The sequence below is a fragment of the Pieris napi genome, chromosome 14 (genome assembly GCF_905475465.1).
Source record: "Pieris napi chromosome 14, ilPieNapi1.2, whole genome shotgun sequence".
Lineage (NCBI taxonomy): Eukaryota > Metazoa > Arthropoda > Insecta > Lepidoptera > Pieridae > Pieris > Pieris napi.
In genome coordinates, this window is record NC_062247.1 from 8,353,780 (window position 1) to 8,379,866 (window position 26,087).

The 26,087-nt window shown below is 31.1% G+C and overlaps 3 protein-coding genes across 4 annotated transcripts; all 3 read right to left on the bottom strand.

The window, feature by feature from the left end:
* Positions 1 to 218: 218 nt before the first annotated feature.
* On the bottom strand, positions 219 to 2,821 carry LOC125056127 (tetraspanin-3-like). Of its 2 annotated transcripts, XM_047659081.1 has the most exons (6): positions 2,636 to 2,821; positions 2,445 to 2,571; positions 2,022 to 2,235; positions 1,569 to 1,690; positions 1,126 to 1,279; positions 219 to 483 (listed from the first exon to the last, which is right to left on the bottom strand). In XM_047659081.1, the coding sequence occupies exons 1-6, from the start codon at positions 2,736 to 2,738 to the stop codon at positions 322 to 324; spliced, it is 882 nt and encodes a 293-aa protein (XP_047515037.1). In that variant the 5' UTR covers positions 2,739 to 2,821; the 3' UTR covers positions 219 to 321. The 2 variants fall into 2 exon arrangements, with proteins under 2 accessions (XP_047515037.1, XP_047515038.1); XM_047659082.1 differs by lacking the exons at positions 2,445 to 2,571; positions 2,636 to 2,821 and having other exon boundaries at positions 222 to 483; positions 2,022 to 2,264.
* Positions 2,822 to 3,506: 685 nt separating this feature from the next.
* On the bottom strand, positions 3,507 to 9,754 carry LOC125055967 (succinyl-CoA:3-ketoacid coenzyme A transferase 1, mitochondrial). The gene is made up of 9 exons (XM_047658760.1): positions 9,220 to 9,754; positions 8,934 to 9,126; positions 8,374 to 8,492; positions 7,791 to 7,931; positions 6,924 to 7,344; positions 5,760 to 5,915; positions 5,191 to 5,312; positions 4,268 to 4,438; positions 3,507 to 3,666 (listed from the first exon to the last, which is right to left on the bottom strand). Exons 1-9 carry the CDS (start codon positions 9,298 to 9,300, stop codon positions 3,511 to 3,513), a joined length of 1,560 nt encoding a protein of 519 aa, XP_047514716.1. The 5' UTR covers positions 9,301 to 9,754; the 3' UTR covers positions 3,507 to 3,510.
* A 1,404-nt stretch (positions 9,755 to 11,158) lies between these two features.
* Positions 11,159 to 25,779, bottom strand: LOC125055961 (PDZ domain-containing protein GIPC3). The gene is made up of 4 exons (XM_047658748.1): positions 25,201 to 25,779; positions 13,871 to 14,101; positions 12,891 to 13,139; positions 11,159 to 11,644 (listed from the first exon to the last, which is right to left on the bottom strand). The coding sequence occupies exons 1-4, from the start codon at positions 25,435 to 25,437 to the stop codon at positions 11,405 to 11,407; spliced, it is 957 nt and encodes a 318-aa protein (XP_047514704.1). The 5' UTR covers positions 25,438 to 25,779; the 3' UTR covers positions 11,159 to 11,404.
* Between the last annotated feature and the right edge of the window lie 308 nt (positions 25,780 to 26,087).

The following is a 26,087-nucleotide window of genomic DNA, read 5'->3' on the forward strand; positions in this document are numbered from 1 at the left end:
GGCAGAAGGGTCGACCTTAGTCGATATTTTTAGCTATACATTTTATTTTATTTTAATCAATCACATTTCTTAAAATCACTGTGACAGGGGTAGCTCATTTCAAGAGAAGTTATTCATTATAATTCAAATACTAAACGCAAATTTATTTAAAGTCATTGGTGTTACTTGCCTTAAAATAAAATAATACTTTAGATTAATCAAAAAGAAACACGACTTTCTTTATATACCATTTAGTTAATAAGAGTAAATACGAATAACAACCACATAAATAAACTACAATAAATCAGATAATAATAAGAAATGCAATGATGATTTAGACCATTATGTGCTTTTTTCATATTGATTTCCATTTTCGCTGTGTTCATGTAAGTTATACGAATCACTAGAAACATCAAATCGTTCGTTGACGGGCATTATGTGGTCAATTAGTTTCGTTTGTGCCACATTCGATGAATGAATAGCAACGTACCGAAGTATTAGTATCTGAAAGAGTTATATAAAACATACTCACAAAGCGTGGGGTTCTAAAATTGTATACTTACACCAAGAGACAATACTAAAACAATTAAAGACATTAAGAACAGTATTTGTTTGAGTGTTATTCACGGCTACGTACCAAAAGACTTCTCTTTCTACTTGCTCAATTACCACTCACTTGTACGGTAAAGGAAAATATCGGCATACCTTGGACCCAAAACTTTAGGCGTGTATCAGGGTCATAGAAATCTGATCACGCATATGCCGATTTTAAAAAATGATTACGAAACAGACACAAACATTTGAGGCCAAGACCTAGGTTCTGGCGCCATTGGTTTTTTTAAGAAAATATAATTGGACAAAAAGTAAAGGCTTTGGATAAAAATAATAAATGTTTACCTATCTTAAATTAACACTAATTTGTTTAAGTAGTAAAATAAACAAAACATCGCAAACATTGAAGCTATCACTGGGCCCTCCGACTATAGTCGTAATTTATAAACTACTTTACATTTATTTTTATCGCAACCTTGCTAGTATATAACTTTAATAGTCTTGGCTCGTAGTACTCAACTTAATTCGGAAAATAGTACTACAAAAAAAATTAAATCATCAAAATTAGTTTTGTGTCAACTGTCAACTGTATACCTCTAAAAGAATTACAGCTACAAATATAAGGAGATGCACATTCATTGAAACTATTATAAGACGATACATTGTACTTCCGCAACCCCTTTCATTTATAGAATTGGTACCAAGCTCTTCAAGGAAGTTGGAGACGCACGAGCCACTTTTACAGCAACTAAAATGAATTAATGTGCTTCATTAGTATAGATATATAGGACTAAAAACAAAGTTAATTGTTAAATAGTAAGATTAAAAAGTTTAATTGACTTTGAAGGACTGACCAACTATTCATATTGGTCAGTCCTATTTGTTTATTACCTATGAGTGTAAGAAATGCTATATGTGAAATAGTAGGAAACACTCCGTGGAACTAATTCCATGTGTGTTGGCCATCACTAGACACACAGAAATCATTTCACACTCTACAGAAAATTTGGGCAAGTCGTGTCAAGACAAAACCTAACCTCAAAGGTACACTATCCGAAGTTTCCTTCTTCAAGCCCATACTATCTTGTGACAGTTCCAAGTCATAATCCCGAACTTTGTCATGCCAGTCATGTCTAAACCAATCTTTGTAGGAATGCAACTGAAACATTTACGTTATTTTGCTACAGCTGCATGAGCAGTTTGAAGAAATATTATGAAGTTAACAATAAATTTATAGAAAACTAGCATTTTAAGTTAAACGGAAATTAGTTTACATGTGTATTTCGTTAGTGTGATTGTTTTATGTGCAATCACTACTTGCTCTTACGGAATACATATTGAGAACCTAGCAGGGCATAGGGTGAGAACCTTCGAACCGAAACGATTATATCAAACCAATATGTTTTATTGTAGGTACACACATAGGTATAAGTATTTATGGTAGTGTTACGGAACTTCGTCGATAAGAAGTTATAATAAATTAATCTTACCCCACAACACTGCAGATACACCTGAAGAAAGTCAATAAAGCGTTTGTATTTTGGATGACTTCTATACTTCTTCATACTATTTGCAAAGAACCTAGTTACTAAGTCCTGGCAAATGTACAATCTGTGTATGCATAAAACAACACCAATAAAGCTGATTATTATTATCCAGAGAATGCATTGCCATAACGGACAACAGAATACTCGTAATCTGAGGCTGTAATAGATGTATTATATTTAGGTACTATTCATATGCTCTATGTCAATTTTTATGGGAGAAATAACATGTAGAAGGAAAAAGATTTTACTGGCTGAAAACGCGTTTTATTGTGACAATTATTTTTTTTTATTAACTGGCGCTATGACTTGTGTTTATGAAAAACGTGTAAGACAAAACTTAAATATAAAGAATGTGTTTATATTTACTCAAGTTTCTTTCCCTTTGCAATATGATTTAAAATAAATATATTCGTTGGTAACATTATCACGCCAGATAAAAGAACAACAGCGTTTACTAAATCCGTTCCAGTCAAAAACAGTAGATCGTTAACACCTGAAAACAATTTTATGGAGAAACAAGTTCGTTTATTATAATAAACATTAAAAATATTACGTACAAAATAGTAAGAATAAAGACCATAGAATTGAGAATATAGATATAATCCATAAAAAAGTTGACGCCCAAATTAAAAATGGATGGTTTGGGCTATTCCACTCCATTTTACTGAACAAGGAATATAAATGCGTGAAATGAATCTTAAGTATATTTTATTGCAAATATGTTAACTTTTGACAGTACTAAACTGATTGCAAAAACGTGTCAAAATTAACTTACAAATTTTGACATGAAAATGAGACAAAAATTTAAGACGTATTACGGTGTACCAACATCACATAATACGATTCTCTTCCTTATTATACTATACTCTATGAATTATCACAGATACCCTCACGAATTTGCTTCATATGAAGAGTTTTGACTAATTTCATACATGGCATATAATATAGGTATAAAATGGGTGATTTATAAAAAAATCTAAAAAATAAAACAATGTATTGCATTATTCTTTAATAAAATTATAACAATATAACATGTTAATTCACTTATAAGTACAAAATTTATAACCATTTCAAATTCAATAAAAATTAACTCAGTTTGTATAAAATAATATAAAACATACACTTATTTTTAGGTATAGATTTCAAAAACATTTGTATACATTAGAGACTCGGTAAATTCATTAAATGTAATAATTATCTTAGAAAATGTCCTACATTTCTAGTGCTATTGTGCGGCGTTGACCTTTTCAAGGAACCAAACGTCATTTCGTGAGTTCTAACTTACGATAAACATGTCAAACATTTTCTTCTTAAAATATTTTGGGAATTTAAAAGTACCTCAAAAATATTCATTCAAAATATCTTAAACTTTTTCTTAGATGATTACAGTAACGTAAATATTTTTCAGTAAATATTTGATGTTATAACTATTTTATTCTTTATCCATTTCAGTGATGTCTCCCATTTTCTTGAGATTGGGTGATACATTAAACTCACAGCCCACACTGGCAACAATGTCTTCAACTTTGACACCTTCGGCAAGTTCGGTAAGAATCAATCCCTTTTCCTTATCAACTTCCATGACGCACTGAAATTTATGTGTTACGTATAAACTGACAAAGAAAACATTAAAAAATAAAAATAGTACAGAAAATAGTCAGTTAAAAGGTTTTTTATGTTTGAGGCAAAGTATAATCGGCATAACGTTGAGTACGTGGAACTTTATTTTGAATTCCATTGAATTGTCAAGGGTCCTAGACAAAGACACTACGGCAAGCGTGACCAAGATGAATTTGTATGACAATGGTCACGTGACCTAGCGGGCGTTGTTGATTTCATAGTTTTATATCTTAACGGATCATGTCTAACTAATATTTTTGTCTTGGGCTCCATATTGAGAATAAGACATTCAATAATTATTAACTCAATACAATATTTTTATAACATATTTTATAATAAATGCTACTTGCGAATGCTGTAGCGTTCAATGATTATTAGAATTAAAATCGGAAGCAGGTGCGTTCGAATAGCATTTGTTACCTTTTTTTTTACATGCAAATGCAAGGAAAGCCATTTTACCATTTGTAATCGGTATGATTTATGAAAAATTCTGTAACAGTTCCATTGTATATACGAAAACAATTTTCTCTTTAGGGATCAAACTTAGGATCTCCAGTTAAAATAATTACCTTTTCTGTAATGATCATATCGACGCAATGTTTGCCAGTGAGCGGTAGTGTGCATTCGGGTACAATTTTGTGTCCGCCATTTTTCGCTGAGTGTTCCATTGTGACCACAACTTTCGTTCCTGGTGATGACACCAGGTCCATGGCACCACCCATTCCTTTCACCATTTTGCCCTAGGAAATAATATATCTCGTCACAAGTACGTCAATAGAAAAAATAATCCTTCTACTTTTACTACAATATTATATATTCCTTAAGTATTTGTGAGTTTATTATCAAAATACTATTAAATACTTCTTCATTTTCATAATAATTAATGACATGTTGAAAATTTCTATTCATAAAGTAAATAGTCAAAGTGACAAATGACATGATATTAGAACATTATGGAAACATTTCTTATACTCATGCTTTAAACTATCACATTAAGCGAATGATAAAAAGGAACAATTATTATTCCAATTATAGAAATACATATTATCAATCAAATGTTATTTTCATTATGATGAATATTGTACACCTTAAGCTATAAACTGACAAGATTTATTGCATTGACATAAAGACATAAAGTACTTCAACAAAAGAGATTTTTAAATAAAGAGGTTGCTCTATAAGAAGACATATAGCATAGTATACTCTTCGTATAACATAATTTGGTATATGATATTTAACAATATTTAAAAAAATATATTATGTATTAGAGTTAAATGAAATGATTATAAACAATTTGTTTCTATGAAGGGTACGAAATCCACTTATTGTTTTAAAAAATCAGTTTTCTTGCACTATTTAAACTCGACAGAGACACATTTTGGGTCGCAAAGCCAGCGGAGTGAGTGTGTCTCTTTTCATTACAGCGTAAATACAATTTGACGAAAAAAGACAAAAATACTTAAGTTTAAACAATGCAATAGAGTGGTCTTACGGGTATCATCCAATTAGCCAAGTCCCCGTACTGCGAGACTTGCATCGCTCCCAACATCGTTAATTCCACGTGACCACCACGTATCATAGCAAAACTGTCGTCCGATGAGAAATATGATGCGCCTGGAAAAGTGATAATGGACTTAGCATTATTTATGGAAATGGGAAACCTAATATAACTTTCTGGTCATTCGAAACCAGGATCTCTATGATATTATCGTGATTCTTGCTATAATTTTGCAAATGGTTTTGTAAATTTCTAAAGTGTAAATAAATAAACATTTAAATACAACAAAAAAATAATTGAAACATTAATAAAATCTTTCAAATAAGTTTAGAGATTCTCTATATTTTTATATAATATATTAAATAATGTTATGTCCATAATATAGCAATAATTTATCTCATTGTCATTTATACAAATTTAAAAATATCCACATTCCACAGATCTGATTCCACCAATTTTTGAAAAGGTATAGATATAATTTCAGTAGTTGAGACTTAATCAAAATATTTTTTCTAAGCGTATTATATATATTATAGTAAAATATATTTATAATAAACTTTTACCTGGAAGGATGGTGACTGTTTCTTTGCCAGCATTAATAAGATCGGCATCGATTTCTTCTTCTTGAGGGTAGGGCCCAAGGCCTAATATACCATTCTCCGATTGCAACAGAACATTCATATTGCTTGGAATGAAGCTACTTGCTAACATTGGCATACCTGAAAGTTCCCGTAGATGTCACAATATTCGTATTTTTTTTAATACGATAAATTTTAAGTAAATAATTACTTAAAATTTATCTTAACAATTGTTTTTTACTATGTCATATATTATGATATTATGTCAACTTATTTCTGATAGTCTGTGAGGAAAGAGAACCGGCGAAGCAGTTGTGCGATGCTATTACTCATAGATTTTTTTAAATATTAAGTATCAAGAGTACTGTCAAAGTATAATGTTGTAAAAAAAACAAAAAAGCATCTTTATAAGCATAATTATCGGAATAGGAATGCATAGCATAGAATAGAAAGCATAAGGAAGGTTGCTGGTACTTCTGACACGGGTTTTCTCAGTTTAAGTACCCGCAAACTTAACAAAGCAAAGAAGTTGGATACGTATGTATATTCTTGAATTTGCTTTTAAATTCATAAAAATGTTTATATACGTATGAAATACTTTGTTTTTTTTTAAATTCTGTGGAAAATTTTGTATCTATACTAAAGCAAAGAGGTAATGTTTATAAGGTATAATCTCCAATTAATTTCACCGATTTTGAAAATTATAGTATCAATAGAAAGCCACGTTATTTGAGTGTAATATATCAACTAAATAACCTTAAACAAAATTTACAAAAATGTAGAGACTTTTTTGTGGTACTAAGATTGTCGTAATCAGGTACTCAGAAAAAATCAGTCGAACAACAACGTTGCTTACCAACGATGAGAAATATATGATTAAGTCAATAAAAGTCAGCGACACCATAATATATCTAACTCTTATATTAAACAACTAATCCGACGCGTCTATCTGTCATATTAACTCAAAGACCTTCCTTCATACTGCACGGAATTTATTGCAGTTTTTACCAATATCTAGAATGATTGACGGCGATGGTTAAGCCGTATAATTATTCAAGTTTGCCTGTTTCGGGGCGGGTTTATTAGGAATTATCTATAAAAACCTAATTAACGATCACCTAGTTAATTATACCTATATTAAATACTTACCAATACCAAGATTAGCATGCATCCCATCCTTAAACTCCAAAGCAGCTCTCTTGATAATCCTTTCCCTTACTAAATCCGATGGCTTCTTCTCTTTGTTCTCCTTGTTCTTCGCTACTGTACGTCTTTCTATACGTTTCTCATATTTCTCGCCCAAAACAATTCTATGAACATAAATCGAGGGCGTATGCACGGAGTTAGGATCGATTTCATCAACGATCTCTTCGACTTCTGCAATTGTTATTTTCGCAGCTCTAGCCATTGTTGGGTTAAAGTTACGAGCGGTTTTTCTGAAGAGGAGGTTTCCATGTCTATCCGCCTTCCATGCTTTGACTAAAGCAAAGTCGCCAGTTATCGCCTCTTCCATTATATAGTTAATGCCGTTGAATTGTTGTGTTGCGCGTGGAGCGCTTGGTATTTCGATCTGAAATTTATTAATTAGGATTTCCCTTCAAAATGACTCCTCTCTTTCGAGATAACATAAACAACAAGTTAAGCATGGTGTACAGACCCAAGCTGTAACGCATGCTCGGCTCTGTACATCGAGAGCAAACGTCTATGAGCGAGAAAACTTCGTGCTATTTGCTACCGCGGGTAATAAATAGAGTATCCGGTCAGTTATTAAACGCCTAAACTTAAGCAACATAAAAAGTAAGTTGAAAAACTACATTGATACTAAAAACTATATTTTAAATTAATACAAACCACAGATGTTTTCTAATGTAACATATCAGCTTTAGATTATATTATTCTGTAAAATTGATAAACAAAAATGGATATAATAACAAAAAATAAATAACAATTCGTCAAATATTTAAGTTCTAGGATCCTTTTGTTTAGCTCTGAAAGTTTTATTATAAACTTAATTACCTTCCCATCCTTAGTATATTTAATTGGTGAGCCTCCTTCGTGAATAAGTGTACCGTAACCTGTTGGAGTAAAGAACGCTGGTATACCAGCTCCACCTGCCCTTATTCTCTCTGCCAGTGTTCCTTGGGGAGTAAGTTCTACCTTAAATTCGAAATTATTAATTTTATAAACTATTTGTCTATAGAAGATAAACTTTGTATTTTCAATTCTATTCAGTTGTTAAAAAAAAAAAATTCAAGAACCCGCCAAAACTAGCACCAATGCTTACGACGTACCATACTTGTGGACATAACCATAGACCACAGAAAAGTCAAGTTTTTTAATTTGCTAATTATTGACATATAAAAATATAATTTTTCTTAATTATGGTTTATTTTTATTAATGGTTTTTTAACAAGTTATTGTACTACATATTTTAAAGTGATGTTTTATATACAGATTACTCCTAATTACACTTTAAGTTATTCTCTCAATTTACTGTCTCAGAACACTGGTTGTTTGATTTTAAAATTCATTAACCAGATACTCAAAAATATATTTTTTAGTAATTACCTCACATACAATTTATAATAGCAATACTCACTTCTAATTCTCCACTCAGGAATTGTCTTTCAAATTCAGCATTTTCACCAACATATGATGATATCATTCGCTTCACTTGCTTACTTTTTAACAGTACACCTAGTCCAAAACCATCAACACCTGAAATTATAATAATATACTTAGGTAAGTTTCAATTTGAGACACTAAAATGTGAAACAAAAATATATGTGGCTTATGTATTAAATTGCAAAAGTTACTTTTTATTTTTACTCTGTTATGTTACTATGTGCACTCTGAGACACTAGACAGCATTAATAAGTTTATCCTTAAAGTACTATGTTTCATTTGTATGTGAAAATTTTGAATTTTAATGATTTTTTTGTAACATTGAACATTAATACAACTCATCAACCCAAAAGTAAGATTCCTTAAAATAGATGCCGGTGGTGACAAGTAACAAAATTTGCAATTACTATCAGCTTTTGTAAACAAAGATTAGGAATGTATAAATATAATAACTTTATGATTGTTACATAACATTTTATTTAGAAGAACTGTTAAAATGTAATTTGAGGAATTACTACATTTTTTCCAACTTACCAGCATTATTAGATACAATAGTTAGTCCAGATATTTTTTTGTTATTTATTGCTTTAATAAGATTTTCTGGGATTCCACACAAACCAAAACCTCCTACAAGTAACTTTGAACCATCTTTAATATCACTTACTGCCTCATTCACATTAGAGAATATTTTGCTTTTATGGGAGGTACTGTAGTAACAGCCTATAAACTAAAAAAAATATATATTTACCATACGTTTATAAATCATGTAAGTAAACCCTAATAAATTATGATTCCTAAGTTGACTTTATAAATAACTTACCTTTGTGTAAGAATTTGACTTAGAAATACCAGATATTGTTTTAAAATTCAAAAGAAGAAAGGTTTTTGTTATTCCCGACATTATACTTTAATTCAATATTGGCAGCAATAATTATCTCTACAATTACTGAAGAATTCACCACACTTCTATCTCCTTGTTTACAATTAAAAAAATAGTTTTGTGCGCACACTCCGAAAATATGTTCATATTATTATCAAGAAATATCAACAAATCAAGGTCGACCACCAGGCACTAACCAATAGGATTCCGTCACCAAGTTGTTTGAAATTTGAATTACAATAAATTATAATTTATAACTAAAAACATTCAGTCATTAATTATGCCGGTTTTAATGCCGGCAATCTAAACTTATGATAAATGTAAACAATCAGTTTAATTTGTGATAATTCATATTATTGTCACTATCTATATATATTATTTAGGTTTGAATTGAATTTTAAAATAATAATGTTTTATTATCCCAGTTCAGTTTTATAACTGCCATTTTATTGTTATCTTGAAAGATAAGACCACGATAAGGAGGAATTACCAATTAAATAATTTATGTCGTAAAACCGAGACGAACCGTTTGTCGAAACCGAAAAACAAGATACTATAGCTTGAATTAGCGACATCTAGGGTTCTTACAGTTAACAGTACAGTTATCAGAGACATCTATTAATAGTAAACAAAAACGGCCTTTTACTTTTACCCCTTTCATATTGATTATTGCACAAATACTCTAATATGCAATCTCTATCCAAGATTATTTATAGACTTAGATTGAGGATACATTATTAATTTTGGGCGAAACACTGTCTAGGATTATTTATATACTTATGTCGAATTACAAATGTTTTTTCATATACGAAATGGATATACTTTTTGGCGATGCTCGAGTCCAATATAACTATTATTATAAAGGTTTATAATTGTCTACTTAATGAGATAATACGTGTGCCTGTTTTTAAGAGTTCAAAGACGGTCCGGTCCATTAATTACAGTGTGGTGAGTTGTATTAGTTGTTACATTATCCAGTGTGGTTTGCAGAATATTAATTAAAATGACTTAAAAGTTCTGAAATACGCGCCAGTCCAGTATTTAAAACGTGATTAATTAATTTATATAATTTTTTGTTTACTTTACTGTGATTTTGTAGATGGAAGTTCACAAGATCCAAATACAATAAATATATATTATATTTTAAATAATAAACAGGAGAAAAAAATAACAACCATCAATAAAAGTTATTTAATTAAATTATTGTATTTACCTTATTTAAATATAATATTTTAAATGCGACAAAATATATTAACAATTTGAATAAAATTTATATTTAAAATAATTTAATACTAAAAAAGTTAAGGCACTCTATGCATTAATAACTAATATTACTACATATCGACTTTACCGAGAACAGTTTTTAATGACTCCTATTATAAAACACATAGATAAATCTGTTAAAAATACATACATAACTCAAAAAGTTTACTATACATACTAGAACTATATAATTTTCCATTTTGTATCTAGTGCATAGATAATAAAAAATATAACTTTCTACATACAAAATTTCATATTTATAGATTATAAATACGATCATCAACCATAACTATAATTCTTACTTAGTAATTGTTCACCATCATGTGATTTGTATTTATTATTAACCACACTTTTGACTAATATAAAAAGTTATTGATGTTGATTTATCAATAATTTTATAAATAGATTAAACACTCATCAAATTAAAGAAAAATTGGCTATTATTTTTAATTTCAAATGTGTTCCAAAGTTTCTTAAAAATTACTCAATAGGTAGTAAATAAAAAAATATTTGTATTTCTACATATTAAGAAGTTGCGTAATGCCCCATGTGTTTTGCGGGATAAAAATCCTTAATATTATTGAATTTATAATAAATCAAATATAGCAATATATAGTTCACAAATCCTCTTATTCATAAAAACAAAATCAGTTGCATAGCTGTAGCAAAAGTACTTTTCTTGAGAACGTAAACATAATTTGACAAAACAAGAAAAAGAAGTTCTACTCAATGTAGATTAATTTTTATGAATAAGGCGGGAAAAGTTCACAGTGAAATGTGACAGGCACTGATTGACAGGCGAATATTGCCAGTGTATTTATTTTGATTATTATAGTAAGATTACAGCATTTCATCAAAATAATTAACTAAGACGTCCAGATCTGGCATCGGTAATTGCACCCCATAGTTCTATGATGAATTCATCGGTAAACCCGAATTCTTGCAAGTCGCTGTTGTCAATAGCGTCGGCCAGTTGCATCGAGTTCGTTTTGCCCTCAGCGAGGTCCCACATTTGGGTGGCTAGTTCTGTGTCGTTAATGCCCATGAATGATTCTAAAAGCTCGTTTATTTTCTCTATTCCAGCTTTCGATTTGTCGTCATGCTGAAACAAAGTACACTGTTAGTACGAATATTTATAGTAAACGTGACTATTAAAAAAAATCTGTGGCGCTACAACCTCTTTATGTCTTGGCCTGAGATTTCTGAATCTTTTTTATGATTATTTTTAAATCTAGGTGTATTAGGCAAGTAGGTGATCAGCCTCCAGTGCCTGACACACGCCATCGACTTTTTGGGTCTAAGACACGTCGGTTTCCTCACGATGTTTTCCTTCACCGTTCGAGCAAATGTTAAATGCGCACATAGAAAGAAAGTCCATTGGTGCACAGCCGGGGATCGAAACTACGACCACAGGTATAAGAGTCGCACGCTGAAGCCACTAGGCCAACACTGCTCTTACTGATTTAAAATGATTTGAAAATGATATAACGTGAAATTAATTTTGCTTAAAATAAAATATTTATCAATGTAAACGCGCGGAGATAGGAAATGCAAGATATTTTGATAAATCTTACTTTATCTATGGTAATGAAGGCAGATTATAAGCGATTATGACATATTAGAATATACCATGTCCTAGTCCTAGTAACCTACACGAGGTTCAATGATGTCTATTTTTTTAATCAATAACTATTAAGCTCGATGTTATCTGAGGCATCAATAGCAGTTTTATATGTAAAAAAAGTTCCTCTGATTTTCAAGAAACTAAGTATTTAAAAATATTACATAGTGAATGCATTTCTATTGCATCGTCATCTTTCAAATACATTTATCTTACCAAAAATTAAATAAGCGCATTGTTTAATAATTGAATTGAATTTTTTTATTGTGTGTAAGTTAATTTCACTATATCTGCAGCCTGGGATAGATATTTCCACAATTTTTTCTTATGGCTCTGGCACGGTTTGTGCATTAGCCAGCGTCAAGTATGAGATTTTTATCCTTCGTGCTTTTTTTTGCCTTAGAAATTCGATCATGTCCTCCATGTACGGTTTAGGCACTCGCCCGGTACCGCACAACCCTCCCAAAGGCCGAGAACAAATTTAAATTAAATTCAAACTTGCCCTCGAACCGGGAATCGAACCCGCTCACCTAGCTGCCACTTAATAAGACCGCTAGGCTATGAGGTCCCCATTTCCACAAATTACATTATTATTATTAAAAGATGAACTTGCTTCATCTTATATTTCCAACCAGTAATAATTTGCCGTTACTAAATAGCTTACCTAATTATAAACGAGATGGCGCTGATTTAAGTTTTGCAATGTTAAGGTTACGAATAGACCTACCTCATTTTCTATCGTTGCTTGCCCATTGGCTTTAAATCTTAACGTTTCTTTTCCTGAACCATAACTCTTTTTTCCGGATCTCGCTGAACCACTTTTAGGTCCGATACTGCCGAAGCCGCTCTTCAGTGGTTCAACGAGTCTAATAGTAAAGGTAGTTCCTAAAGGTATTTCCTTAAGTAATTTCGCTACTTCATAATGCCTCTTTCCAACCATGCTCTCGCCTTCTAACCTTTCGATATGGTCTCCAACCTGAAAAACGAATTATGAACATAAATGGCTGACTCTAATAGATTGTTTCCTGTTTTATTGTCAAGCGGGCAGTGACCTCTGATTAAATGGTCCACACACAGATGTATAATTTGTAAAGAAAAATGTATCAGTCTGTGCCCTCGGGGAATTTTGTTTACATTTTACAGAACTTAGATTTTACTACTTGTAACCTACGGTCATCGAAATTACCTTGCCCAAAAATTCTTGAACTAATCGAACTTAAAAGATCTTTCAAAAGAGTTTTTTATGAAAACAAACTCTAAATTCACTAGAACTTGTATAGTGTGTTTTAATATTAAGTTTGAAATACATGTGTTTGAAGTAATTTATAAATGCAATGATTTCAATTTATGTATTCTAATTCTATGACCGTGACATTAAGTAAATGAATAAGTACGAGTATGTAGTGAACTTCCGTCCTGTGACGTGACGATTCTTATTTCTTTATAGACTTCTCTATTTTTTATTTACTTTTTATAGATAAAAAAAATAATTACTTTCCATTTACAAAATCACAATGGTCTATAGTCTATACTAACAAAACAATAGGTCAGGGCATTTGAAAATGGAATTTTCAATTAGGTTACAGTCAATCAATGTAAAAGGTCATCCCCTACATTTGTCTGTTTTATACTGCTTGGACCGTACATGGTATTGTCTCAGCACCGAAAACTGAAATATTTATGTAATATGTATATACAAACACTCACTTCTATATGCGGTATCCGTGATACAATTGAATCTTCTTTTATCCTCTTAATAAATGAATAGCCAGCACCATTGTCAGTAATGGTTAAGCCGAGCGAGTCTTCCGTTTTAACAATTTCGATTTCCTTTGGTCGACCTTTTCTGTGTGCGAATATAAAGTCTTCTAATCCAATTTGTCCGCCTAAAAGTTTCTTCATGTCCACCTTGTGCGAGTTCAACGTGCAGAACAAAATCTGAAACCGTACAAATATTCGTATTAAACAAATGTTGGACGTCTACAACTTAATATTATTAATGCAAGAGTTTTTGTAGCTGTCTCGAGAAGTTGACGAGAAGTTCTATGTATATGAATTTATGGGACTTTATGAATAAAATATGCTATTTCACTTTATTTAAATACGTATACTTCAGTTGTTGTTGTTCCTTTATGAATAACACTGTAATCTGTGAAAAATTATAGATGCAGAAGAATAAATTGTTTAAGAAAAATTTGCGAATGCATTAAATCAACAGAACTTCATTTAATAAATATTAGAAAATAGAAGAAATAACTTTTCTTGTGATTTTGAAGTTATACTTCTGGCGCGTTATGAAAAATTGATGAGAGTGAAATTTTACGATGCGCGCGCACCGTGACACAAAATTAACAGAATGAAGTTGCCCACGGAAGATGCTAAGGCATTGGAAATAATTTAAAAAACAACATTCGAATAATAATAGAATTTATGTTACACTATCTAATGTAAGAGAATAATAATAAATATTTATTTATTTAATTTTTCAAATGTAAACTGAACTTTATTGACTATAACTTTATTGACTGCTTTTCCAGTCTTTCATTATTTTATTTTATTTTTTTAAGTTTCGGCACGCAACTTGATTTTGCATGATGAAGGAAACTCCGTACTTTAACTAGAAAAATCTACTGCACCCCTGAGTATTTCTGGACAAAACAAAAATAGACGTATTTCTACCTAATATGTTCTGAATAATATTCTAAAGTTATTTTTTAACATAGGTTATAACTCAAGTGCAGATAAGTTTTGTTAACCCTATTGCGTTCCTACATTTTAGATATTTCGATTACTTGTATCATTCAAAGAAATGATACGGCCAAGGAATTTCCCGTAGTAAAATATTGAAGCACATTAATATTACCCAAGAATCAAAAGTTTTATTGAGGAAAATGTAAAGAAAATTGCTTCTGATTGATAACAGGTATATAATGCACCGGTTACCAAGTCATGTATATAAGGTGCATATTTTAGATAAAAAAAATAAGGGACTCCTTTTAATAATATATTTTAAGGTTATTGTTTTTATATATCTATATATATATATTATTTATTTATTCATTTTAATGCATTCCGAGATTGTAACAAGTGTTTGTTATTACATTGTAAGATTATTAAAGAATGTTTTGCTAATAAATATTGAAAATTTTGGATATAAAGTAGCGGGCATAATATTCTTCTTTTTAAATAATAATGAACTAGCAGATGCGACCAACGTTTCTAAACCATTCTAGAAATTAAAAGAAAACACTGTTTAGGAGGAGTTTAGTTACACGCACAGATTTATTTATACAACGATATATTTTAATTAAAACTATCAGTGCTTCACGTGCTTTACAGGAAACGATTCCAAATCATTTACCCGCTCTACGCCCTTGACTTGCGAACTGGTAGTAAATGTAAATTTACAATTAATTTAACTTCTTTCTGACAATTCATACGCGTACTTGTTTACCTACATGAATAAAGATATTTTGAGTTTGAGTTTAAAAGTAATTGCTATTATACTCAGGAAAATTACAATAATTATTTGATTAAATGCTCCAAATTTTTATTACGATTAACTATATCAAACTAAAAATCTCCAACAAATACTTGTTCTAATTCACTTTGATTTAAGTATAGCGGGCATCGGTAAAACAGTCACAGAATTCTTCTATAACAGAGATACAAAATTTCATCGACAGATCCAAATCAGAATCATTTATTCATAGGTAACACAATTTACACTTATGAAGGTCAAAAAAGAAATATATATTAAATGCTAAATACTTCTAATTTTACATTTACTGCCAGTTCTCAAATCAAGGGCATGGAACGGAAGAGAAGAACTGGCAATAAACTCTCCGCCACTCTTTTTAATCGCTAAATTTTTGTTTTACACAATGTTTGTAAGGAGCTGCAACCATTACACCATGTTCCACTTAACATCTTAAGTAATTAATAGTTAATTAATAATAATAAAATAAATTAAAAACAAAGATTTATCCATCATCTGCAGGAGGCCATATGTCCTTATATTAAATTTAAATCACTTCGCCTAGAGGTAACTGGCAAATTGTTATTGGCTAACCATAATATGATCTCTAAAAATACCTATTGTAAATATTTATCGTTCTTATCATTTACCAAGGTTTCTGATTACATTTGCTCCGTAGTAATTTCGTAACGAAACATTGTATTTTAAACGTTATCTCAAGAGATTTAGAGACAACTTATAGTAATTTGTAGCTACAGTTATGTTAGTAGTTAAGATATATATTAAATATTTAAGTTAAAAGTTAGAAGCGCAAACCAAATGTTAGCAATCACCGCACACTTGAAGCCAAAATAAGCCCTTAGTTTTTCCCACACTCATAAATTGTAATATAACATTCTCTTTTCCCATAATGTCCAAAAGGTCGACTATACTTATATTCTTTATAGGTAAGTGTCACTTAGATTTAAGAACCCTTAAATAAGTCAAGATAGTTGTTGGTTAATACAGCGTCGCAATCCCACTAACCCTAATTTTATGTTAGTTATCAGCTCTTTTTAAACGATTAAACCAACACCCAGCTTCAAAGGTTTTCATTTATTTGAACGGGATCCAACAACCGTAACCGAAATTAACTCTAGACAATAAATTAAAAGTATATTTAAATAGTCGTGAGGGAGGGAGGTTGCAGCTCCTTACAAACGTTGTGTAAAAAAAAAAAACATGGCGATTAAAAAGAGTGGCGGAGAGTTTATTGCCAGTTCTTCTCTTCCGTTCTACGCCCTTGATTTGAGAACTGGCAGTAAATGTAAAATTAGAAGCATTAATATGTATTTCTTTAATGACGCATCACAAGTGTACATTGTGTTACCTACGTGAATAAATGATTTTTGAATTTTGAATTTGAATTTGAGTCGTGATATTTTTAGCTGTTATGTATTTTTTTTAAGGTTTATAGCTCAGAGTTTTGATATTATTAATCACTTCGGGAATAATGATTATGTAAAGGTTATTTTGATTTTGAAGTTTTCTGTAGTTTCGATAGTATATTTTATATGGACTACAAAACTCGCAAGTTACTTGCATTTATGTATTATAACTAATAAATAGAATTTACTTTCGTCTGAATTATTTCTCGTCTGATTTATCTAAATTGAAACGAATGACGGAAACACCATATTATTCCACGAAAGTGTCGAAAATAGTTCAGACATTCTGACGTGATCTAGTAACAATGGAAATTATAACAATAGTACAGATCTATAATTTTAAATGACAGAGTACAAAAGCGGTGATAGCTTATACAACAAAACGTTTTCACAGTTCACCTTGACATGAAAATTTAGCTCAATGCCTATTAGCGTATTTATGATGTTTTTCGCGAGTTTGCCGAACTTTTTTTGGGATTTTTTTTAATTTTTGTACAATTTACTTTTCTTTGGTATTGTGATCACCAAGCTTGGTTAACTAACAGTGTTATAGTACACAACTAAAAGTAACCAAGAAAACAATATGTTCCTATACTCCTCCGAAACCGCTCGACCGATTCTCATGAAATTTTTTATGCAAATTCAGTAAGTCTGAGAATCGGACAACATTTATTTTTCATCCCCCTAAATTAAGGGTGGTCCCGTCCCTAAATTTATATTTTATTTAAAGATTCTATTTTTTTATGCAGCGTACAAAAATACATACAATCCTTAATTATCACCCCTCTACGATCAACCCCTATATTTTATTATAGTAGATAGTTATTTTTATTGAACATGGCAAAACGACGTTTGCCGGGTCAGCTTATTATAAAGTATAAACTATTGGCTAAATGAAATGGTGGATTAGTAATTCGTTTGCCCTAATTGTCTCGGGTTGCTAGGAAAGGAAGGCGATCATCAACCTGCCTTAAAAAATATCGATACTCTGTATTCAGCAATAAATCACCAGCCGTAAACTACTTTCGTTTACTCTCTCTCTCTCTCTTACAGTAACGAGACTTAAATGAATACTTCGCGAACTATTCTGTGAATACATTTTCGATGTAGGCCTTAGGTCGATAGCTCATATCTGAGCTTTGTCGTCGTTGTTTTACTCAAGGAAAACATAATTTGAATGTTTAAGTTTCATAACTTAATTACATTTCCTGTATTGCGATACTTATTAGTTAAGCGAGGGAAGCACCAGCTCTGGGGTCACCGGTACTATCTGCGTCAGCAAGGCGTCAACTTTTTAATTAGCGTGTGCACTAGAACCGCACGGCCCAAGAGTCTACTCCAAAGGGAACCAAATCAGTTGGAAGAAAGACTGTCTGACTTGTAAATACTGTATATTTGTTTGTTATGTTTAGTTAAATGAATAAAATTGATAACAGTCAACCACAAAATATTTTTTTTTTAGTTTACCATATTTTAAGGTTTTTGTTGAAATTTCGAAATTCCATACATTATTTATTTATACGTTCTAAAATGTGTATGCCTAAAAAATACAAGAAAATATGACCTCACAAATTTAACACACATACACATAAATTACATGAGAACATAAGCAATCTATCAACGGACAAAAAATAAACTAAAAATTAAAAATAACTAAAACTAAAAAGATAAAAATTAACATTATAACACTTTGATTATTATTACAATGCTAATTATATAGGACGTTAGTCTCAAATGATTATATTTCTGTTCATCCGATTGGCTTCAAGGAATGCGTTGCCACAACACAATTTCCCAATTTGCACGTAATATTATACACGTTATATGAGAACGCCCCAATCTGCAATCGCTTGGGTCGATTCGCTTCCTAACCAGCCACCCGTGCGTACTTCCGAAACGACAAAAATCTGGTCATACATAATATTACTCAATGTATTTTTATTACTAAATAAAAGGTTATATATATTAATAATTCGATTAACTTACTTTGCATGAAGTGTATTCAGAAACGACTTAGCTATGTCTGACTTTTGTTTGTGAATCTCAACGTAAGTGTTCTTAGAGAGTTATCAGGGGACTTAGACAAGATGCCTTAACAGTGGTGTATGTAGAAAGTTTGTATGAAACAATTCGAGTCGACAAAATTTTAAGATTAAGAAACCGTTACATTTTTGATGTACAGACATAGCTCTAAACCCCGTGGATAGCAAAGTTGATACAGAAATGTTCTTTTAAATTGAAAAAAATATACCTTATCGCGTTACAAAACATATTATGGGCTACTTGAGTAGCAAATTGTATAATTAACTCAACAGCTCAATAGTGGCTCTACAGTCTACACTTTGGTCTTTGATCTTCAAGATTTTTTTCTAATAGTCACGTAGGTATACACGTCGTAGACTCTTTTGGTCTATGGCGTGCCGATTTCCTCGTGATATTTTTTTTTCACCGCAATAAAAATTCATCGGTGTGCAGTCGGGGTCCAAACATACGACTAACAACTGCTAATAACTCAGCACCTTTGCATATAGGGTATATCAGACTGTTGGTGGCATACAATCGTGTAGGTGAATCTAAAAATTCCCATCTGTTCTTATTAAAGTACCGAATTCTACTCCATACCTTGCCCCTAATTAGGTCGAATGGAGTAGAATTAAAAGGTAATAAACTACTATTTTTATTACTATAAACATAGTGTACAAGTATGATAAAGATTGATGGAATTTACGTCCTTGCCATTTTCACTTGGCATCGATGACCTTTTGTTCACGGTCTCGTTCGACTTTCATGGACGTCTTGAATTTATTTAAATACTAATTTCAGAGACATTTCATATTCAGTTTGCACCTAGTCGCGTGCCCAATAATTCGAAATAACTGGAAACCATCACAATGGGTGGCGCTGATGGTGGGCCGTAAGAATATATATATATACATATTCATAATATGGGGATATATTCGTATCACTTACAATTATTGCTTTGGATATACATATTAAACTAATATGCAGGTGTATAAGAACCGAATATTATATATACATATAATAATAACAAAGTTAAATTGAATTAATTGATTAAAGCAACTAAGTAGGAGAGATATATGTACACTAAAAGCGATTATAATTTAAAATCATTTCTTAATTCATTTATTTCCGAAACGGAAAGTTTCTCGGAATTCAGACTTAATATTTGTTTTTATTCAGATATGTTTGACGTATTTATAAGCGATAAAACTTATTTGCAATACTCTTATTACTGTGTTATTTTATACAATAATGTTGATTTTTTTAATTTACTATCAATACTTATATATAAGACAACAGTGCTTCGATATAAAAGATTTTGTTCACGATAAGGCTTTGCAATTCTCTTTCAATATGTTAAATGGTTTAATATATTATATTTACTTTGAAAAACTATAGTAAAAGGAAAAATTATTAATAGCATGATTCAGCGTGTTGTTTTAGAGCATAATAAGGAATTACGTCACTGGGCATAACTTCCACGCAACTAACCAAAACGCAATATGAAAATCGCTGTGGGGTTTATTCTACTTGTCTATCTGGTAGTCTTTGTATATGTGACCATTCTAATTGCTATTACTTACTATATAAGGTAGTCGTGGTATTGATAAATAATTATGTGTGCTTTATGATTAATAGGTCGGGATATAGTGACACAAAATAGTGGGTCATTTGTACCAGTATGGCGGTTCTTCAGGGGTCTTATTACGCAATGAAAAAAAGAAAAATGATGGTCAGAGCGCTGCTACCGGCGGCCCAATCGCGTGAGCGTTAATTCTAACTCGTCGCATTAATTACGAAAGTCAAACGATTTGTTCCTCAAAAATTCTAGTATTTTCCGATAGTCCATAAAAAAATAAGAGGCGGCAGTGTCATGCTATACTTCTCCGGTGTGACTTATAGCCCGCCATACCGACGCGAATGCGTTAATTAAAAAAAAATCTACCACCTACCACCGACCCACTATTTTGTGTCACTATATCCCGGCCTATAACTATCATACTTTATAAAATATGCATATTATGTGTGAAATGGAAAGGAATCAAAGCGGCGTCTTTACTAAATTGGACCAAATGGCACTTGACTAAACCTATTATAATTATTAATGTAAAGGCGTTTAAAGGTAGTGAATGTATTTCGATACACCATATATTTATAACGTCACATACCTATATACATTCATTTTATGTCTCAGTTGCACATAAACGCGCATCTTTCTATAACTTTCACTCTTAGATCTAACATGTTTAACTCCTTTTTATAATAGTTTGTTGGATACAATAAGAAAATTAGTTTTTTATATAACAAACGAGCCGGTAACGCCCAAAAAATGCAGTCATCGCAGCCCATGGACATGCATTTTTAGTGGGTGCGTTGTCGGCCTTTGAAGGAAAAGTGCAACTTTGAATAGTTGGAGGTCGTACCTCTCAGGGAAGTCGATTCCACAGTTACCGGAATTATTGTGGTAACTTTTAATATATAAAAGTAGGAACTACTGAATTGATTTTGATAATTCCATAAATAGTTTCTAATAATATTAAATAGGTAGATACATTTAATAAAGTTAAAAATAGATTTTAATAAAAAAAGAACCTAAATAAATAAATATAATAAATACCTAATACCAGACGAAACACTTCTACTCACAACAACAGTCACACTGTAATAATTATAAATAGCAGTATATTGTTATTAAATATATTTCTACTTATGATATTGATTACTAATAATAAATTCCATAATGTAAGTAAAAAAATGGCGGTTGCAGCTGCAACCATTGTCATAGGTCATAGAGCATAGCAAAACACAGACTACACATACCCATTGGCATTTGCTTATTATTATAAACATGACGTGTCTTGGTTATTCATATAAAATTCTAATATAATAACGAGATCGCAGATATGAATAATATCTTTTTTAAATTCCAAAACCAAATTATTTTTAATATACTACTATTGGTAAGTGAAATAATGGAAGTTAGTCATCCCTCCCGCCGCCAGTTGTGTGATTTGCTCAAAAACAAAAAGTGTTATAGTGCATTATATAAATACGTTAAAAATACCGTAGGGAAGATTTAAGAAAACAAGTGGAACGTTAGAATAAGAATAACATGTGAAATTAAATGAAGAAAAATAAATGAAATTTAGTGACCGAAAATAAGACTTGGCTTAAAGGTCTTGTTACCAGGCCATAGAATTAAAAAAAATCTAATACCCATATTTTATATACTCAAACATATACACCCTGTTATATAAAAATATACAATGTAATATAGTTATTAGACATTTTATGACGTTAAATTATTAATGTTTTTTCGATGTATACATGTATTTATACGATTAATTTGATGTTTATCTGCCTAATTCATTTATGATGTTATTGATAAGATCGAGGTTCTTTTATAGTTATCTATAATAATTAAAATATTAGATCACCTGTGACTTCCTTTCGACGAAATAAATTAAATAGCGTTTGTTTTAAACCCGCGTCAATGCGTGATGCAATATAAAAAATCATTGATTAATGACGTATAATGAATCATCAATAAATTTGTTTCAAGTTTTCAGACGTATAGTAATAGCTATTCAGATTTAAGTATTGAGTTCACGTGATTTCAAGTTGTCAATTAGTTCTGGCTTGACAGAGTAAAATGTTGTAAAAGGTTCTATGGGTAAATATAAAGCACATTTAGAAAAAAATATTACTTCTTAATTTCAAGATAATTGAATGAGTAATTACTAAATTACCTACTTAATGAAACTGGGCATCGTTCTTGCAACAGAAATGATTACATAACTTCCTTATTTAATACATATAACATTCTACCTAGTCTTTGTGACGAATGAGAATTATTTCGCATAGTTATAATCTATTGTATTTACTCTAAGATCTATTACCTAACACGGACGGCGGAATAATTTTTGCATTAGCTTCTTAATATTATAGTGTTATTTAAAATGTCTAACGAAACTATGTTTCAAGAATAACATAAGAAGATTCCTCACTTATTTTGTGTTGTCAATTCCTATGTTTATTAAACTAATTACTTGAAATATATTAAAACAAGATTGACTACGAGATCCACTGACTAACAGTTATAGTTGGATGAATGGTCAAACTGCTCGATTTATAATCTAAATAAATCTGGGTGCTATATGTTTTCTATACCATAAAGTGGGTCATGAATTTATAGTTTTAAACGCACGGTCCGGTTTTGTACTTTATTACATCCACATTAACTAGTTTCACTAGTTCGTGCGGCTCAATATTTTCAAACCGAATAAAAAGTTCGTTAACTGGGATCTTAAGGCCGATTTACATTATCATTAGTGTTTAGGAGAGTGCTTTAGGATAGTACTTTAGTTGAAACATGTAAACGCTACTTGCTTTAGTAAACGCTACGCTAAAGAACTTGCCTTTCAAGTTGTACTAAAGCACTCTCCTAAACACTAAGTTAATGTAAATCGGCCTTTACTTCGCCCGCCTTGATTTGGGGTGGACAGAATAATCCTTAAAATTGTCTATGGAAATTAAATTATTCATTTGTTTTTTTTGGAAATCAAAAGATGTCAAGTATTATATATAGTTATATACTTATAGTTCGTGGTACAAGCTAAAAGCGCTATTTAAGGCACTACTGCGCACCATCACTATGTGGAACCAGCTGCCCACTGAAGTGTTTCGGAACCAATTCGACTTAGGATCCTTCAAGAAGGGTACCAACTCGTAAAAGGCCGGCAACGCACTTGCGCTTATGGCAGTGTGAGTGTCAATAAGTTGAGGTATCAGTTAACATCACGTGAAACTCCTACCCGGTCAAAAAAAACAATCTTAGCCTGCTTCATAATGTGGTCATCCATTGCACGTTCGTAATGTATCATTTGGATGTTATTGGTTTAATTAATACTTTTGAAGAGAATCATTATTGTGGTTTCATATGCGATGTACGTGATCAGTTTTTTTCTATCAAAACTTGATAAACTACAAAACTAATGTTTCTCATCAAACATTTGAAAAGATATTTTATCGATATTTGACAGACGTTACGGTACGTAACACTTCTAGGTTTTTCTATAAGTAGACAATTAGTCATCACTAAGATTATCAACCTTAATAAATAAAATATAGTTAAATGGGAATTATTATAAAGCTTGCAATCTTGAAAAATTAGTGGTTATCAGGTTTCAAGTGCAAAGCAATAAATGATAATAAAACATGTCATGAGATCCACTCAACAATATTTTTAATGGATTGCTTGATTATATTTTTCATACTAGTACCGTTGTATGCTTAGGCCGATTGTCTCGAGTGCCAAAAATACCTAAAACGTACACATTTTTCGTCTACAATCTAGATAGATACATGAATTACTATGATAAACACAATCAAGAATTTCTTCAAAGATACCGGATGTCACGAATAATCACCGTATTACAATAATTTCCATATAATATTTATTTTAAACGTGATATCCGCGAAAGATAAATTTAAAAAGAGATAGTTTTAATAGTTTTCCGACTCCACTTACAAAAATATAGCGAAAGATAAGGTAAGGTAAGCTTCAAGCTTCACAAGTAAAATTTCCTGATTCACGGTATAGTCACTGTTATCAATATTATTAATACTCGGAATAACATTCCTTAAATGACTCATTAAGTAAGTTTAATATTTAATTAGTTAAACGTTTATAAGTGCCTATTAGAATGTAATATAAATTGCAATTAAATTGTCATTAGAAATACAAAAATTCGTTAATAGAAAGTATGTATATATTTTTATACTTTTAATTTTAATGGTAGGTTTTATTATTTCATTGTAGATATTTAAAATGACACCTTATCAAATTGCGGAAATAAGCGTTTTTCATGTACTCGTAAATACATTTACGAATATACACCCCTACCTAATAACTAACGTTGACCTTGACTTTAATGATTTATAAAGTTAATTATAAGGAACCACATTTTATTAGCAAAGAAGTTTAATATAAAACTCCTAATCATTTGATCAAATAAACGTGTACCACTGCTGACTTTCGATACCATAAACTGGAATCAAATGACTACCTAGTGATAAATAACAATTATCAAATTCAGTGAATTACTTACATCTTCGGGAGGGAAATCGTAACATTCTGCTATTTTCTGATACAGTTCCTTGACATTAGCAAATCCTGATATTAAGCCAAGAGGGCTTCCCTGTGCCTGTTGACAATGAAACACCAACTGTGTCTTTTGTCCATTGTTGTTATCAACACCGTTAGATTGATTGTGTATTTCTTCCACAGGAGGGGGCTGCACCGGTGGAGACACGTATTTAGAAGTTTTCTTCTTAAATAACGACATGGCGAAGTAACGGTAAAATTAAGGTTTCTTTGGTATCAAGTTCAAAACTCACTCATTACACCCGCGCACTGTAAAATTATAATCACTATGAGAACATTAACAGCTATCAACGCGTCATACTTCACGATAAGTTATCAACCAATGATATTGGAGGATAAGATTATGGCACACTATAGAAACATTATTTAAAGACGAATGCCGATGGCGAAGGCAAACAAATTACACGTTTAACCAAGAGACCGCTTGATGGGTGACTGAGGAGTGAGGAATGGGGAGTGCCGAATAGCGAACTGCCGAGTGAGGACTGAGGAGCGGAGGAGTGAATGGTGTTCGTACAATGCGTGGCCCTCATTTAACGTTTGTAAAATAAATTTTAAAAAATTTGAACAGCGACGTAATTTTTATTGTTAATATTAAAATTTTGCCCCTGCTAGCGCAGTCAGGTTTATTTTATTGTTGTCAAACATGATATATTTTAGGTATGTAAAGGTACTTACTACATTTTGATAATATTTTACTTTTTTGTTTTGTGTATGCTAGATGTGTTGAACAACTCACAGAAGGCTTACCTACTTGCCTAAATGAAAATGTATCAATAAAACAGATGCAGAATTTCATATAAAACAAAATTGGTATTAGATATGCCTGTC